Source organism: Bos mutus, chromosome 3, assembly GCF_027580195.1.
Source record: "Bos mutus isolate GX-2022 chromosome 3, NWIPB_WYAK_1.1, whole genome shotgun sequence".
NCBI classification, from domain to species: Eukaryota; Metazoa; Chordata; class Mammalia; order Artiodactyla; family Bovidae; genus Bos; species Bos mutus.
In genome coordinates, this window is record NC_091619.1 from 100,096,023 (window position 1) to 100,107,205 (window position 11,183).

At 43.5% G+C, this 11,183-nt stretch overlaps 1 protein-coding gene and 1 non-coding gene across 7 annotated transcripts in view; both read left to right on the top strand.

Annotated features, from left to right (window-relative positions):
* The window catches only part of CAP1 (cyclase associated actin cytoskeleton regulatory protein 1), a 28,756-nt gene extending 17,577 nt beyond the window's left edge, over positions 1 to 11,179 (top strand). For all 6 annotated transcript variants that reach the window (XM_070368195.1, XM_070368199.1, XM_005904873.3 and 3 more), the window contains exons 4-13: positions 224 to 301; positions 1,969 to 2,112; positions 2,207 to 2,292; positions 5,433 to 5,538; positions 6,712 to 6,889; positions 8,258 to 8,433; positions 8,600 to 8,723; positions 8,863 to 8,945; positions 9,261 to 9,404; positions 10,009 to 11,179. In XM_070368195.1, coding sequence (XP_070224296.1) covers positions 224 to 301; positions 1,969 to 2,112; positions 2,207 to 2,292; positions 5,433 to 5,538; positions 6,712 to 6,889; positions 8,258 to 8,433; positions 8,600 to 8,723; positions 8,863 to 8,945; positions 9,261 to 9,404; positions 10,009 to 10,092 — 1,203 coding nt within the window. In that variant the 3' untranslated portion in view covers positions 10,093 to 11,179. The remainder of the gene's footprint in view (positions 1 to 223; positions 302 to 1,968; positions 2,113 to 2,206; positions 2,293 to 5,432; positions 5,539 to 6,711; positions 6,890 to 8,257; positions 8,434 to 8,599; positions 8,724 to 8,862; positions 8,946 to 9,260; positions 9,405 to 10,008) is intronic.
* TRNAR-CCU (transfer RNA arginine (anticodon CCU)) lies at positions 6,039 to 6,111 on the top strand. Its single transcript has one exon. It is a non-coding gene; the product is annotated as a tRNA-Arg (tRNA).
* Positions 11,180 to 11,183: the final 4 nt, after the last annotated feature.

Here is an 11,183-nt window from a genome sequence, read left to right on the forward strand (position 1 = left end):
CCAACTCTGGATATACAACCCTGATTAGTTCCAACAGGAGCAATGGTATATGTAATTCTGCTATCAGTCCCTGAAATCTGGATTACTTAAAGAAATCAACATGAAGTACCTGGGTTGCTGCCAGAATACATGAACATGGAGGCTTCAGGTTATTCTTATCAGGACCTGTCCAGTTGTGAAGTATCGCTGATAGCTGGTTCTTTTCCTATCTTCTTGTTTCCAGGCGGAGATGGTCCACACAGGTCTGAAGTTAGAGCGAGCTCTCTTGGTTACAGCCTCTCAGTGCCAGCAGCCAGCAGGCGTAAGTTCACTGCTAGTTGGTTTTGTTATGGTTTGACGTGCAGGACAGGTTGAGGGCTTTCTGCTGAGCTATCACAACATGTTAAGATAGACCTACCAGGCACCAAGTCCCAGGAGAGTCTGATTTTAAGCCCCACTATGGGAATGTGCCATTTGACAGTCTTTTCTAGCCTCTTGGCTTAGCCCAAATTCATCATATTGTCTCCTAAGTTCATTAGGCCCTAGAAAGTGATTCTCTTACTCCACTGTGGATGTGCTTTTATTAGTAAGACTGCTGGGGAGATCGTAAAAGTATTGCTTCTCCCTTCACCCTAAGTGGTTGGACATCTCTCTTAAACTTTATTCCTACCTCAAAATTTTAAGCTGCCAAAGTATGAAAATAAATTTGAGAAAATGTAGATTTTTCTCAGAGCCACACATTTTAGTTTTGTTTTGTTTCTTCTTTTTTGCATTTGGCTCTCCTAGGTAGAGGGTAATAACATAAGTTTTCGTGCTAATGCTGTATTAAAACCTGTGAACCCTCAACATGCCTAAACAATGTAAAAGTAGCAGAAGTAATGTTAAATATGTTAGACTCTAATTTTTAATCTTAAAAGACAAAAGGTTAAAGCATTTTGTCTAAACCTTTTTTCCTAACCCCACACTTTTCACAACAATTCAGGCTGCTGAGACATTATTGTATTCCCCTTACTTTAGATCCAGGATTGGCAGACTGTAGTCTGCAGGCCAAATCGGCCCACCACCTGTTTTAAGTGAAGTTTTTTTGAACACAGCCATGTCCATTCTTTTAAGTGTTGTCTGTTGTTGCTCTATGCACTACAACAGCAGAGTTAAGAAATAGCAACAGAGCCCGTATGGCCTGCAAAGACTGAAATATTTACGGTCTGGCTCTTTACAGAAAGTTTACCAATTCCTGCTTTAGACTGTTCTCATACTGAGATCTGAGAATCGAGATGTTCAGGAAACCAGGCTTTGTGGGAAGGATGAAAACACAGAAACACAAGATTGGTCCATTATGCTAAGCTTCCTGCTCAAATGCCAAGTCCTCTAATTGCATTTGATTCAGCAGATCTCTTCTCAGCAGCTGCTATATGGCTAGCACTGTGTTGAGGGCTGTGGAGATTATAAAATAGGGCTAAAACAAAGCCCTTGTGTTTGAAGAATTAATGAGAAAGAAAAACATGTTCACATGGGTTCATTAATAAATGGTTGCATGGTAAGGTGCCAAAATTGGCTCTGCTGACGAGAGATGCTGTAGGAGGCCAGTGTGGCTGGGGTTGGAGGGCTGTTCCTCATGAAGCAGAGGATCACGTGGATAGATGGAAAGACAAGAGCCCATCGTGAGTCAGGGCCCAGAAATGAGCTGGTAGCTCCTGTTAGTGGGACAGAAAAGAGACAAATGACGGAAATGGTAGAATTTTGTGGTACAGCTGGGGTATGGGTCCTGATCATGAAGAACCACAAAATCCTGCCTGAGAAGTTGGAACTCTGAGGAGAGTGAGGTGTTGAGTAGTAGTGTAGCCATATGAATCTTTGGAGATAAATACAGAGTTTATGTGCATGCTTGTTGTAGTTCATGAAGAATTCTTGCCTTACAAGATCAGAGTTGAGCAACATAAAACATAGAAGGACTCTAACCTCTGTCTTTTCCTGCCTCTTTTTTTCTAGAACAAGCTTTCTGACTTGTTGGCACCCATCTCCGAGCAGATCCAAGAAGTGGTGACCTTCCGAGAGAAGAACCGAGGCAGCAAGTTGTTCAATCACCTGTCAGCTGTCAGCGAAAGTATCCAGGCCCTGGGTTGGGTGGCTATGGTGAGCTGTGCAGCTTCTATGGGAGGGAAGGGATAGAGATCAGGAGATGTGGCTGGAAAGGCCCTGCGTCACTGACAGCTTTTTCTTTTTCTAGGCTCCCAAGCCTGGTCCCTATGTGAAGGAAATGAATGATGCTGCCATGTTTTATACAAATCGAGTCCTCAAGGAGTACAAAGATGTGTAAGTCCAGCTTGTCCTCAAGGGGTCAAGAACAAACCCAGCTGGTTACTTGACTTGCTAGAGTAGGGCTTTGGGTTAAGTTAAGGCTGGCCATGGCTGCTGTGTTTATTCTCTTATCTCAGGGCTGCTTTTTGGAAAGTGTGATAGATGTTGACTCATAGAAGCTGCATTTGCAAGCAGAAAGTGTTTCTTCTTCCTCTTCTGCTTTTTATCTGGGGTTTGTAGGGGGCTTTTGAGTTTTCTCATCCTTGCCTTTACAGTTTAGGAGCTTTTGCTGGATATGAAAATGAACTAATGCCCTTTTTTTTTTGGCCTGTGTGGATAAGATTTTGTTCCTTTTTGAAAACTTCTAACTGGCTCAATGGCAAAAGTTACAACAAGATTTACTATAAAGTGACCCTGACTATTCTTATAGTCAGGTAAAGTGAGAGGAAGGCTGCCTGACCAGTGCAGGTGTTGCGTAAGGGGAGTTACTGTATGTCCAACCACATGTGTCCACCAGTGTGAACTTCTCCATCACTGGTTTTGAGCTGGAGTGACTACAGGCACCTGTTACTTGGCCACGTAACTCTCCAAACCCTTCTTTTCTTCCCTCCATTTGTCCTCAGTAATCAGCATATGTTGAGTGACTACTCTAAAGGAATGAGCCTTCATGTGGGTCTGAAATATCTCCCAGAACACCAGGCAGTTCCTTGATCCTTCCAGTAATCTGGAATTAAGCATCACAACATTCTGATTATATTCCACTATTATACTCCACAATTTACAGTTGAGGAAATTGGGTTTTAAGCTCAGTTCAGTTTAGTCGCTCAGTTATGTCCGACTCTTTGTGACCCCATGGTCTATAGCATGCCAGGCTTCCCTGTCCATCACCAACTCCCGGAGCTTACTCAAACTCATCTCCATTGGGTCGGTGATGCCATCCAACCATCTCATCCTCTGTCGTCCTCTTCTCCTCCTGCCTTCGATCTTTCCCAGTGAGTCAGTTCTTTGCATCAGGTGGACAGAGTATTGGAGCTTCAACATCAGACCTTCCATTGAATACTCAGGACTGATTTCCTTTAGGATGGACTGGGTTGATCTCCTTGCAGTCCAAGGGACTCTCAAGAGTCTTCTCCAACACCACAGTTCAAAGCATCAATTCTTTGGCGCTCAATAATCATAAAGTCTTCCAGCTAATAATACATAAGAGAGGAGACTTGAACTACAGTGCAGTGCTACTTCTGTAATTTAATACTGATTCAGTTCAAACGCTCAGTTGTGTCCGACTCTGCGACCCCATGAATTGCAGCACGCCAGGCCTCCCTGTCCATCACCAGCTCCTGGAGTTCATTCAAACTCAGGTCCATCCAGTCGGTGATGCCGTCCAGCCATCTCATCCTCTGCTGTCCCCTTCTCCTCCTGCCCCCAATCCCTCCCAGCATCAGAGTCTTTTCCAATGAGTCAACTCTTCGCATGAGGTGGCCAAAGTACTGGAGTTTCAGCTTCAGCATCATTTCTTCCAAGGAACACCCAGGACTGATCTCCTTTAGAATGGACTGGTTGGATCTCCTTGCAGTCCAAGGGACTCTCAAGAGTCTTCTCCAGCACCACAGTTCAAAAACATCAATTCTTCAGCACTCAGCTTTTCTTCACAGTCCAGCTCTCACATCCATACATGACTACTGGAAAAACCATAGCCTTGACTAGATGGACCTTTGTTGGCAAAGTAATATCTCTGCTTTTGAATATGCTATCTAGGTTGGTCATAACTTTCCTTCTAAGGAGTAAGCGTCTTTTAATTTCATGGCTGCAGTCACCATCTGCAGTGATTTTGGAGCCCAGAAAAATAAAGTCTGACACTGTTTCCACTGTTTCCTCATCTATTTGCCATGAACTGATGGGACCAGATGCCATGATCTTAGTTTTCTGAATGTTGAGCTTTAAGCCAACTTTTTCACTCTCCTCTTTCACTTTGATCAAGAGGCTTTTTAGTTCCTCTTCACTTTCTGCCATAAGGGTGGTGTCATCTGCATATCTGAGGTTATTGATATTTCTCCCGGCAATCTTGATTCCAGCTTGTGTTTCTTCTAGTCCAGCGTTTCTCATGATGTACTCTGCATATAAGTTAAATGAGCAGGGTGACAGTATACAGTCTTGATTGACATACTCCTTTTCCTGTTTGGAACCAGTCTGTTCCATGCCCAGTTCTAACTGTTGCTTCCTGACTTGCATATAGGTTTCTCAAGAGGCAGGTCAGGTGGTCTGGTATTCCCATCTCTTTCAGAATTTTCCACAGTTTATTGTGATCCACACAGTCAAAGGCTTTGGCATAGTCAATAAAGCAGAAATAGATGTTTTTCTGGAACTGTCTTGCTTTTTGGATGATCCAGCGGATGTTGGCAATTTGATCTCTGGTTCCTCTGCCTTTTCTAAAACCAGCTTGAACATCTGGAAGTTCACTATTCACATGTTGCTGAAGCCTGGCTTGGAGAATTTTGAGCATTACTTTATTAGTGTGTGAGATGAGTGTAATTGTGCGGTAGTCGGAGCATTCTTTGGCGTTGCCTTTCTTTGGGATTGGAATGAAAACTGATTTTTTCCAGTCCTGTGGCCACTGCTGAGTTTTCCAAATTTGCTGACATATTGAGTGCAGCACTTTCACAGCATCATCTTTCCTCCTAAAGGGAAGTGTTTTATTTTTAATTTTTTGGAGGAAGGCATATTTTTGACCTAAGGCATTGTGTTACAAGGCAGTTGAGTTTCTTGGAGTCCTAAAGATCCATAGTGATGCTTGAGCGCCCTCCTGACCATGGCTTCAGGCACAGAATATTTGCTCTTTTCAGTTTTTTATATAAGATTATGCCTAAGGTCTTATTATGCTTTGAAAAACAGTTTGTTACTTTAAAAAGTTTAAGGCATATTGCTATAAGAGGTAGAGATATAGAGTCCCTGTCAGTATGGACTTTGGTCTAATTAGGGTAAGAAAATAGGTTTAAAAAAGAAAAGAGAAGCTCAGTTATGATAGAAAAGCTGCCATTGAGCAGAGCCTAAGGAGCATCACAGGCAGGAAAATGTGAGCTCATAGATAGGAAGGATCTGGAATCATTGTTGTAATGTACCCTGATTGCCTGCAGTGAGTTGTTCTTTAATTCTCCCAGGGATAAAAAGCACGTGGACTGGGTCAAAGCTTACTTGAGTATATGGACAGAGCTGCAGGCTTACATTAAGGAGTTCCATACCACCGGACTGGCCTGGAGCAGAACAGTGAGTTCTTGTCCCCTACTGTCATTCCTCCAGGAAATAGGAGAGGAGGAAAAGGGGTAGAAGAGTAAAGAAAGCGAGGGTAAGGGAAAGAATACTCAGTTCTATTCAGTGTCGGTAAACATGGGTCAGGGACATGCTTGGGCTGGAGGGGAGATAGATGAATAAATAGCATCATCCCAACCCTCAGGAAGCTTAAAAACAGATACGAAACCCCAGTACCAATCACCAGGCCAAGTGGTATTATAAAGGTACACACTACAGAGTATGAGAAAGTGTGATTCTCACCTGGGAGAGACTGTACTTTAAGGAGTCATATTCTCATCTGAGACTTTTCAGGTATAGGATGGAAGTGGGCGAGATGGGTAACAGCAAAGCTTAAAGTAAATGCAGAATAAATGTCATCTGCCTTCAGTAAGAAGAGAGAGTCAAATTTTTAGGAGGAAGGGATGAAAAGGAAGTAGTTGAGACATTTAGACTTTGTAACAAGTGATAAGGGGACTTCCTTGGTGGTCCAGTGGCTAAGACTCTGCACTCCTAATGCAGGGGACCTGGGTTCAATCCCTGGTTAGGGAACTAGATCCCAACGTGCCACAACAAGGACCTGGCACAGCCAAATAAATACTTTTTTTTTTAATTGATGATAAGAAACTATAATAGGTGTTTGAGCAAAATAGTGGTAATGATCAGATTTGTCTTTAAAAGAGTCTTAGTATATAGATTAGGGGCAAGGACTAATGTAAGTACTATGTGAGTACTATGTAAGTACTATTGAAGTACTCATGGTGCAAGAGGCTGATACAGACAAACTTAGGGAGATACAACCAAGATAATAGAATGAGTTAATGAGAAGATGATTGAACAGTCAAGCTTGGATGGTAATACCTTTCGCTAGAATAGAAATGGGGTGATTGTACAGGAAGGGGAGCAGGCAGGAGATGGTGAAATCAAACTTGGATTTTGTAAGTCTGAGGTATTGCTGATACACTAAGATTTTTAGAACTCTAGGTTTAGAGCTGGAAAAATGGAGCTGAGTTGGGTGTGGGTTGGGAGCATTAATCATTGCATCAAGGACTACAGTAAAAATCCCATGTATCTTGGACACATGTAAGGCCCTGTTGGGGCTGGTACCGAGGGGAGAAAAGTTGACTGTGTTCCCTGCACTTACTGTTCCAGGGGCCTGTGGCAAAAGAACTGAGTGGCTTGCCATCTGGACCCTCTGCTGGATCTGGTCCTCCTCCTCCCCCGCCAGGCCCACCTCCCCCCCCAGTCCCCACCAGTTCAGGCTCAGATGACTCTGCTTCACGCTCAGCACTGTTTGCGCAGATTAATCAGGGGGAGAGCATCACACATGGTAAGTGAATGCTTTGGCAAGAGGAGTCAGTAAACAACTTGTTTTGGCAAGAACTTACCGGCTAGCAACCTGGTAGTCTGTAAACCAGAATCATGGTTTGTTTATGGGAGGTTCTTTTGGGTTGTTACATTCTTTCAGGTTGCCTAAAGGGACAGCAGAGCTGGCTTAAATGGAAATTGAAAATGGGTCATTATAGTTGTGGGAATCGCTCTTCCCATTGGAAGTGATTTAAGGGGCATGTACAGAGTACCTTCTGTATTGTGCCAAGGCATGGTGCCAGTGGTTCTCCCTAGAGCTTTTTCCATGTTACCACATGGTCTCTTTGGGAAGTCATCATGGAAGAGGGTGGTTAACTTCTTCTGAGGATGTATATTAGTCATAACGGAAAACTTGCATAAGAATGACCTAATGTTGGCATAGAAAAGGCTCATATACAGTAGGTTGAAGTCTAAATTATACAACACTCTCCTAAGAATCTACCTATAAAAATATTCAAAGGACAAGTTTTAGACATTATTATTTATAGTGGCTAAGAATGGTATAACAATCTGTATATCCAACTTTAAGAGAAATGGTTAACTGTGGTATGTTCCTTTTGATGGAATATTATGCAACCGTTAAGTCTTTTTTCTGCCATGAACCATGCAGTGTTTAAAGAAAAAAACTAACCACACGGAGTGGTGATACTAAAAAGCTAGTGTTGCTTATGTAGATTGGGCTCTGTTCATAAGCAAGGCACGTGTCAGCCTATTGAGGGTGATTGTGGAATTTTTTTTCCCTTAAAAAAATATATTTTTAGAAACTATAGGCTAACTTGAGAAAAATTGTACTGTGTTAATTGGTTAAACCAAGTTTTTTTTGGTCTAAGTGTGTATGCTTACATCTAAATAAAAAACAACTATGAATAGAAAAATCATTGGAAGGGAAGTTTCAAGTGCCAGCACTGATTGGGGGTGGGTGGTAAGTTAGCTGTGAATGAGGTTATTTTTCCTTTTACCAAATTTTCTTTATTATCACATAGTACTTTTTCTTCCTCTGTTGATTTAAAAACTGTGTACGTATTTTGTGAGTATATACTTAGTGTCGTTCTAGATCTTTTTCTTGTGTTTTTATCCCCATCCCCCCATATATACACATTCTGCATTTTATTTATTTTTTAGTGGAATTTTATAATTTAACCTTGAGGTAGAAGAGAATTATACAAGTGCTTCTCCAAAGGTGTGAGAGAGAACATCTCAGAGGCTCTGGGTTTTGGCTTTGAATTTTTGGTTAAGGATCAGTGTAACTTCTGATAGCAGAAGTTGATTATTGCCTCAGCTCAAAGCCCTGGTATGAAGGACAGGAACAAAGCAGCTGTTGTTCTTACAGCCCTGAAACACGTATCTGATGACATGAAGACTCACAAGAACCCTGCCTTGAAGGCTCAGAGTGGTCTGATACGAAGTGGCCCCAAACCCTTCTCTGCATCTAAACCAGATCCCCCCAAACCAGTCGCAAAGAAGGAGCCAGCCCTACTTGAACTGGAGGGCAAGAAGTGGAGAGTGGTGAGTTAAAAATGCCCAGAGTGGGGGAACAAGTGGGGGCACAGAGACTAAACAGGGCGCAGCCAAACGAGTGCAGGCTTTTGATTACAAGAAAGAAAGTTTGGCATAGTCTGGTTTTGGGGGTGTGCTTAGTGATGAGGTTCCTAAAAAGGGATCTCTTTAACAGGAAAATCAGGAGAATGTTTCCAACCTGATGATAGAGGATACAGAGCTGAAACAGGTGGCTTACATATTCAAGTGTGTGAACTCAACATTGCAGATCAAGGGCAAAATTAACTCCATTACTGTAGGTGAGTTCTTCTTGGCCCAGGCAGGCTCTGTCCTAGAGCTTAAGAGGGCTGGCACCCTACCTCCCCTATTTCTAGAGATTCTTAATAGAGTGTTTTCCTTTAAATTTATACTGTTAACCTGCTCCCTTTCTTCTCCTAGATAACTGTAAGAAACTTGGTCTGGTGTTTGATGACGTGGTGGGCATTGTGGAGATAATCAATAGTAAGGATGTCAAAGTTCAGGTAACTCAATACCTTGGCTCCTTCCTTTGGTCTCGGGGATTAATTGAAAGAGACACAGCCGACCCACAGATGTTGCCCTGGTAGAAATCTGACTCTGTGGGGTCTGTAAGCTGAGCTGCTCCGTATGTGGCAGGAAAAGAGTTGGCCCTTAGCGTGAGCTGTTTCCAGCACCATCCCCACCCACCCCTAGTATCCAGTATCTGTTGTACACCTGTGAGTTGTTCATGTGCTCCTGTGAAACAGGGAAAGCTTTTCCCACAGTTAACTGTTGTTCTTCCAGAGGCCAGAACTCAGTGCTCTTGGTTTCCTCTGCAGGTAATGGGTAAAGTGCCAACCATTTCCATCAACAAAACAGATGGCTGCCACGTTTACCTGAGCAAGAACTCCCTGGATTGTGAGATAGTCAGTGCCAAATCTTCTGAGATGAATGTCCTCATTCCTACAGAAGGCGGTGACTTCGTAAGTTTCTTGATCCCTTTAGTAGTATGATGTGAAAACAGAAGGGCCTGAAGGCTAGTGTTGGAGAAAGCTAGTTGATGGACATTCTGCACCAAGTGAGGTCCAACCCAGCTGTGCACACCTCAAGCACATGGAAGCCTGAGGTGGTCCCACAGAGTAGACCCCCTAAGGAGAGTGGTTTCTGGCTTTCTTAGGCTGAGCAGATGCTCAGGGTAGCAGAAAGGACTGGGGTTGAGTCACAGCACTCTGCTGAGCCATTCACATTCCCATCTGTACCTCACAGGCGTAACAGCTGTCCAGGGTCACTGGTCAGTAGGAAATAGACTGCCACCTCCATCTGTCTAGCTTTGGAGGCTCTGTCCTCATTCCTGCACTGCACTGCTTCGTCACTGTGTCAGTGGTGGGGCAGGTGGTCTCTAAGATGTGGTGCTGCCAGTTCCATAGCCCCCATAGCCAGGCTTTCACAAGAGGATTCCGTTTCCCTCATTACATCCTACTTGCTCTCACAGTTTAGTGCAAACAGGCATTGGGAGAAAAGTGTTAAGATTTAATTAGCCCCATGTTGCCTAGCTCAGGTTTAAACTTGTTGTTTCTCTATTTGCAGAATGAGTTCCCAGTCCCTGAGCAGTTTAAGACCCTATGGAATGGGCAGAAGTTGGTCACCACAGTGACAGAAATTGCTGGATAAGCGAAGTGCCACTGGGTTCCTTGTCCTCTCCCTCACACCATGGGATAAATCTGTATCAAGACGGTTCTTTTTTAGATTTCCTCTACCTTTCTGCTCTTAAACTGCTTCTCTGCTTTGAGAAGCACAGCTACCTGCCTTCACTGAAATATACCTCAGGCTGAGATTTGGGGTGGGATAGCAGGTCAGTTGATCTTCCGCAGGAAGGTGCAGCTCTTTCATATCAGCTCAACCACACCGCCAGTCCATTTTTAAGCAACTGCAGACCAGGACAGGTGTGTTTTAGCTTTCAGCCTTTGGGGTTATTTGACCAACAAATAGTCTTTTGGGAAGACTATAGCAGTCCCAGGAATTAACAGGTCAGAATGTTCACACAAGTTAACCTTTTTCTAACAACAAGTGTGAAGGTAACAGAAGCTGATCCTAGTTAGTTCTTCTAACTTAAACTAATTATCACTATTGACAAGTGCGGCAAGGGTTGCATGGGACCAAAGGCTGAAGCTTGGCCATCTAGCATTCCTAGGAAAATGATTTCCTACGAGCATTCCTTTTCTTCTGCATTCCATCCCGCACCTGGCCAAACCTGGCCGTAGGTTGTCCTGTGGAGGCTGCTGTGGTGGTGCCCTGCCCCCAGGCCAGCTAAGGGAGTCTCGGACCCTTTCTCTCTTGGGCCCCTGCCCAGCACCTTCCTACAGAGATGACTTTAAAAGAGTGAAAAAAAAGGAAAACTGCACCATTCCCAGCAATCTGGCTCCCTTTCTCCTTCCATTCTAGGTGCCCATCATCCGTCTTCACTGCTTCCATGGCCCTGTCACGCTCACAACTTGTGGCTTCTGTCTGGGCACCTGAACAAAGGACCAGAAATCTCCACTGCAGGCTGTTTTAGGTCTTGTGTAAAAACCTTGCACAGCCTTGCTAATGCAACTTTCAGTTTTTCCTCTAGGACAGACACTTTACCAAAATATGCAACTTTTTTTTGGTGGAAAGAGAGATTGTCCTGTGATTTCTACCCATTTCCTGAGGCCTGTGGAAATAAACCTTTATGTACTTAAAGTTATACAGAAAATAGAATAAAATTAATACCAAACTCGCTT